This window comes from Penaeus chinensis, chromosome 32 (genome assembly GCF_019202785.1).
Source record: "Penaeus chinensis breed Huanghai No. 1 chromosome 32, ASM1920278v2, whole genome shotgun sequence".
Lineage (NCBI taxonomy): Eukaryota > Metazoa > Arthropoda > Malacostraca > Decapoda > Penaeidae > Penaeus > Penaeus chinensis.
In genome coordinates, this window is record NC_061850.1 from 6,787,580 (window position 1) to 6,794,462 (window position 6,883).

At 37.0% G+C, this 6,883-nt stretch overlaps 1 protein-coding gene across 1 annotated transcript; it reads left to right on the forward strand.

The window, feature by feature from the left end:
* The first annotated feature begins 288 nt into the window (after positions 1 to 288).
* On the forward strand, positions 289 to 6,304 carry LOC125042405 (proteasome subunit beta type-6-like). The gene is made up of 5 exons (XM_047638033.1): positions 289 to 400; positions 2,885 to 3,084; positions 4,834 to 4,963; positions 5,455 to 5,599; positions 5,970 to 6,304. Exons 1-5 carry the CDS (start codon positions 308 to 310, stop codon positions 6,095 to 6,097), a joined length of 696 nt encoding a protein of 231 aa, XP_047493989.1. The 5' UTR covers positions 289 to 307; the 3' UTR covers positions 6,098 to 6,304.
* Positions 6,305 to 6,883: the final 579 nt, after the last annotated feature.

Sequence of the window (6,883 nt, forward strand, 5' to 3'; positions counted from 1 at the left end):
ATGCCAAACAATATAAAACATAACAAAAATAGAGCAAAAATTATACAAAACACAATCAAAACCACAATGAAATATTTAAAACTGACCGAGGATGACAAATGACAACACAATAAGCCCGTATCTTTCCTTCCATTAAACTTCACAACGGAACGAAAAGAAATAACTTACACCTTTTCCAAACCCCTGAAAAAATTATACCCAACAGCATCAAACCCCAAAATAAAAAAATAGGACCCAAAACAATCAAAAAATGACCGACGATGACAAATGACAACACAGTAAGTCCGTATCCCTCGAGACGAGTATCATGGCGGCGGCAGTTCAGTCAAGTCATACGATGCAGAACTCTCATCTCGACGCTCTCTTGCCCGGGTGGATGAAAAATGAGCTTCTTACGGGAGTGAGTCGAGTTGCTGTTGTATTTGCGGGGTTATTGATGTTAATTGTGTTGGGGGAAAGGGCGGTTTTCTTGTGATTTTCGTGATGGGTCGAGAATGTTTTGAGGTGCCGGGTGTGAGGTTGCATTTTTTTTTTCTCCCGTGGATTTCGTTTTGTTTTTGGTAGTTTGGGGCTGGGAGGTTATAGCATGTGCTTTTTCCGTGTTGGAGTCCTTTCTTGCTTAAATTTTGAACTAGTCGAATGGTCTCTAAAATGTCTGCCAGAGAGAAGTGAATCCTGTGTTATCGTCATTCTTTATTTTTTTTATATGTATAAAATGGGTAGGAGTTTACAACGGTACAACATCTGTCACGAGACGTTGTTTTCAACTTCGACAAACAGACAAAAATTAAATTATTACAAGGTGACTGCAACCCTCAGAGACAACCCTCATGTTAGGAGGCATTTTGGAGAACTTTCAAGGAGAGATTCTTGTTTCTCCGGAGTAGCTGGACCCGAAGTTCCAGCATCTCACCCGTCGGCTAATGCCTAAAGAGCTGCCTTGCATCGCAGTCAATGAGAACTGGAGAGGACGCTGCCTCCACTGCAACGGAGGTCTGCACATCCAGACCACCACTGAAAAAAAGTGTCCGAAGTGTGTCTGAAAGTAAGCATAAGTCCTTATTACTCCAGTCAGCAGTCGTGGGGACTCTCTTGGATATCCACAAACATCTCCTTCCTAACCCAAGGGGTTAGCTCTCGGCCCTCGCCCAACCACTATTTTTATAGTCGGGGAATCTTGGAACACCACCCAATCATCAAGAATTTAGTCTGTGCAGCATTTGTGTTTACCTGTTTTATTATATATGAAGTAGCCATATTTACAGGAATGTAACGTGATGTCTATTGACTCGTTTTATGGGGGCCCCATTCTGTGTGCGCAGTCTGGAATTCTTGCTTTACCCAAGGTAGGGTTGCCCACACGACTGAAATGCGGGAGTGTCTGATGCCAAGTCTGTCCAATGCTCTCTCCTGCTGTGAATACATGGAGAATTGTTTGTCTTCCTGGCAGGGGTTTGGGGGTTGCTGCGGGTGCAATTTCCTGCATTAGACAATATAGTGACTGATTCGGTAATATGGTTACAGCAGAGCTCGAGAATTCCACACTGTGCTGTCGTGATCGGAACTCCCAGAAAATAGTCAGTAGATATTGCATCATGACACCTTAAATGTAGCCACAGCCTGTTACACATGTCAGTGAGTGGAGTTTTTTTTCCCACTTTGTGATAATATCCTTAAACTTAATTCTATACCTTCATATGTTTTAGTATATCTCTAAAAAATATGTATTGACACTGTTAACGCATTTTGCATGTATAGATTGTGTTCACATTTTTGAAAAGGCTTTTAATTATTTCCCTATTTCAAATGCGGGAATTATAGCAATTGTATGGGTGTCCTGGAATAGGTGTTCTGTCAGGAGAAATGCAGCATTTACGTGGGGGTCCAGGGGTAAAGACCCAAGGTTAGGATAATTTTTGATTCATATTATAGTGTTTATAGATTCCCATGCGTGCCCTCAAGCTTGTTGACTGGAGTAATAGTGACAATGTCTTAGAGGGGTGCAGTTCCTAAAAATTAAAAAAACTTGCCCATATTGTGACAGGTATAAAGGGCATCCAGATTTGTGACTTCAGTATCTCAAGTGCTGTGGTATTCCGAGGAATAAATTTCAAGTGCATAACGTGTGGGGAACTGTATCAGTTTTATCTTAGTTTGTAGGTATTTAAGAGCCAGAAGCTACTTCATATACCTAAGAAAAAAACAAAACGGTGCAGTTTGCAGCAATCACTGTACCATCAAACCTAGCTTATCAATAGTCATTTAAAATCAGAAACTAATTTCTTGTTTATTGATTTTTATTAAAAGACCCCACCCCCATCCAATTCTTAAAGATAAAATAACCAGAATATGTGACTGATTCCTTCTTTGTAGTGATGCTTATTGGTGTGCAATTCAGGAAAAGGCAAAGTAGCAAAGGGAAGATCATGAATGTTAGTGTGTATTTGGAGGTTTGTATTGTAGAACTAGAGAACATTGTGATACATATTGAAATGCTTCACAGAGAGCCATAACTTTGATAAGTATGAGTACGAATTTCCAACTACTGTAAGAGAATGATGGAAGGATTATGATTGCCTTCAAGATTAAGGTTTGAACCCAATATTGCCGAGATCATACAATGTCCACTGCAGTGGTATCTTGTATGTCCTTACAATATAGGGTTCCACTAGTTTTCAATCATTTATGCCAACTTATCTTGCACCTTTATATAAGTCTTTCATAAGACCTATTAGGAATTTTTCTTTGGGTTATATTGTGTATTGTTGGAAGCAATATGTGGCTGATCATTTTCAGCCTTATCTTATGAATTAGTAAATTATGAGTTACTGTTGAAGTCTCACATTGTCTGTTAAGAGTTACTCACCTGTGCTATTCCTTTCAGACTTCCATCATGGCTGTCGAGTTTGACGGTGGTGTGGTTGTGGGAGCTGATTCCAGGACCTCGCTAGGAACTTATGTCTCGAATCGTGTAACTGACAAGTTAACACGTGTCACTGACAGCATCTATTGTTGTCGTTCTGGTTCAGCAGCTGACACCCAGGCTATTGCAGATATTGTGTCTTCACACATGGAGATTCTACAGTAAGCCTTGACTTGTCTAATTAATTTTGATCATATGAATATGGTTAGGGGATTTTATTTTTTTATTTTTTTTGGTCATAAAAAAAATATTGTTGAACACTCATAGAAATGAATTATATATAGCAGTCAAAGAAATAGATGACCATATTTAACAGCCAAAAAAAGAGTATATTGAATTACATATGTACTGTAAATTATACAATAGAAACATTTTAAGATATCAGAGATGTATGGGTGGTTGGAATGTTTCCTCTTCTATGAGAATAGAAATTCACAAGGAATTTTTTTTCCATATAATGATTGATATAAGAATAATTCACTTAAACCAGTGGTTCCCAAACCCATAGTCTTAACCCAAATGATGGCAGCAAGGATGTGCCTGAGGGTCACAGTATGATTAAAAATAATTATTTTATGAGAGAAATAGGAAAATGGGTAAATGCTAAGCACATAGAACAATGCAAACATATTTACATCACAATTCAGTGGCTGAGTCTGGAGGAACACACGTATGAAATAAAAGAATATCATGATTTCTTTCCCCTTCAGTTTTTTGTTATGAAGTCCATTTAAAGATGGAAATTAATAAAGTTGTGTTTGTCGTCAAAGGAATCAAGTTTTCTTTACCAACTTTATTAGCAAAGAATTACTAGTGAGAATGGGTCAGCCACGAAGCTGTTTTAGTTGCCACTCTGAACTTACATACTTTTCTGTTGTGTGCTGTAAAATGGCTAAGTTGTACTTACATGGTTACCTTCCAAGAAAGAAGTTTTAGTAGTTTTTGATGTTATTTTTATCTTTTGACTTTATTGGGATTTATGCAAATAAAGATAATCCACTGCACGTGTAGTAAGGTTGATGATGATTATATTTTTTTTGTATATTGTCATTTAATGCACCTACTTTGTACTTTGATTCTTTCCCTTTAGCTGTGCACTCTTAGAGAAAAATAATTGAAACTCAAATTCTAATTTAGAAAACTTTATTCCTGTAGCGAGGATTATTGGTTTTTACAACGATGGTAATTCTAGGGTAGAGTGGTGCAGTGTGAAGATTTCTTGTCTAAAATAAATTTCTTATATCATGGAAAATCAGTATTTTGATTTATTTTTGGTTATTTAGCTCATGCTTCGATATTTGCTAATTTTGGAATATTTTAAATGGTCTGAGGCACTACTGTGTACTACTAGGGTAGAAAATCCACCAGGTAATTTGTGTGGAACATTATAAGCATTTTTGGTCAGACTGTAGTTATTGGAATATATTTTGTTCTATTTTTTAAAGCTTATATATATATTTACATGTGTGCGTGTGTGCGCATGTTTTTTTTTAAACCCTTTGCTGCCGGGTGGCATGTGCATACGCACAATGGTGCGCCATTCTTGTTTTCCGGGGGCATGTATGGTCCTGCCACACACGCTATAGTGCCGGCAGTGGGGCCTGGTCCACTATGAATACAGTGTGAGAGAGAGAGCTATCGCATCAGGAAACTACCCAGCAGCATTGGGTTAACAAATAATTTTTTAGTATACTGCAGACAAAAAAAAAAGTGCTCTATAATCATCCTGATGATGAGTATTTTGTTGGCTTTTCATGTCATACCCTTTTCATTGAAGTCACAGGGAAACAGAATGTATAACACTGCTGGGGCATATCCAGCTTCAAATACTATTCTTAATTTATCTTTTATTTTCTGACACGCATTGCATTCAGAGATACACCCTGTTTACACTTCCTTCCTTTCGCCAGGGTGAAGCTTGGTGAGCCCCCTCTGGTCCAGGTCGCGGCCAACACCTTCAAGGAGATCTGCTACAACTACCGAGACATGCTCATGGCCGGAATCATTGTTGCTGGCTGGGACAAGACCAACGGTGGCCAGGTAAGCAGGGTTCAGGTTTTTATGGATGTGTTGGTGGTTTGTTTTCTTATTCCTCCTATTTTGTCCATTTTCTTCAACTTTTATGTAGTCTTTCTCCTCCTTCCTTTTCCTTTTTCTTCTCTCTCAGTTCTTTTTCCTTCTGTCCCCTATGCTCCTCCTTTATCTCCCCCTCTTCCTTTTCCTTCTTCCCACATCCTCTTCCTCTTCTTTCTGCCCTACCCTTGTCCTTCTCTCTCTCTCTCTCTTCTATGTCCCCCCCCTCTTCTCCCTCCTCTTCCTCCACCTTCTTCCTAGTTCTATTCAGAAAAATTGGTTTGTAATTTTATTTATATATTTATCTATATAAATATTAATTTTATTATAACCTTTTTTAACATCGCATGCTAGAAGAGTGATCTGAGGCATCCAAGAGGAAAAATTATATAAACATCTATAAGAATGTTTCAAACTATATCTCCCCATTGCCTCTACAACATTGTTAATCTCTTCAGGTGTACACAATCCCCTTGGGTGGTATGATTGCGCGACAGCCCGTTGCCATTGGCGGTTCGGGCAGTACTTTCGTGTGGGGCTACGTAGATGCAACCTACAAGCCTAACATGAACAAAGAACAGACAGTTGATTTTGTCAAAAACAGTAAGTTCTTTTTTTGTTTTAAGATTTTAGGTCTGTCACTCATTCGGTTTTGTGTGTGCTTTCAGAAGTAGGCAATGATTTATGTTTGAAAGTAAGCCTTGATTTTTTAAGTTTAAAAAAAAGTCCAGAAGACTGCAAATACAACTTTGTTTTTCATACTTTGATGTTACTCAAAATGGTCAAAATATCATATTGGATTTTTATATCTTGGTAAAATATTAACAAAGATGCAAATAAAGATCATAGAAGTTAAAAGGCAAATGTAGTATGTGTAATCAGTCCACTTCAGTTATAGTGTTGAATATAACATGAAGGTATATAACTATTATTTTTAGCAGGTTTGTGCTCATTGAAATCTCTCCCTTCCCAGCACTGACCCTTGCCCTGACTCGCGACGGAAGCAGCGGAGGTGTTGTGCGTGTCGCAATCATTACCAAGGATGGGGTTGAACGCCGCGTGTTCTTGCATAATGAATTGCCAGAATTCTACCAGGGATAATTGATAAACTGTTTTCTGAATTTGCTTCTTCATTTGTCTGCCTTGCATGATCGTTTAATAAATGATCTGCGCATCAATATTATTTTTTTTCTAAAGCATAAGCACATTATAGGGAAGAAGCATTTAATTTAATGGAGCAATTACAGTACCAGTGGAATATTAACTTTGTAACTGAACTTTTTATTTCAGTAAAAGTGAAAAATAGAATGGCTGTTTCTTTGATTTTCCTCTTTGGGCTAAACATGGATAAAATAATATGGTTATTTTTACAGGTTCAGTTACTTGATCTTTGAAGTAAGATGTTCATTGAGACATCTGTTCATTTAGACATCTGTTCATTATACTTGATTCATACTAAAGATGTCATATCCTTTGTACATTTCTTCACAATATTTGTATTAGGTTCATCATTATTTACACCTTTTTCCAGAAGATGTAAAGATTCACATTTTGGGAAATTAATTTTAAACTATATGAAGAAGCTTGCAATCAGCTGTTTATAGAAAATTATAAACTCACGTTTCAGTAAGAAGACAAATATGGCAAGTGTGTACCTGCAAATACCAAACCATATTTCATATATAAAGACATTTCTCATAACTGGAGATCATGACAATAAATAATTATTTTTCAAATAAGATAGAAAATTATGTAATTATATGTTTATATATTCAGTATTTTCTATTTTTTCCATATTTTAGCTTAAGTTGTAATCATCTCTAGGATTTCATTAACATGAAAATTACCTAATTCTGATATTAATTTGCTAAACAATATATCTCAAGT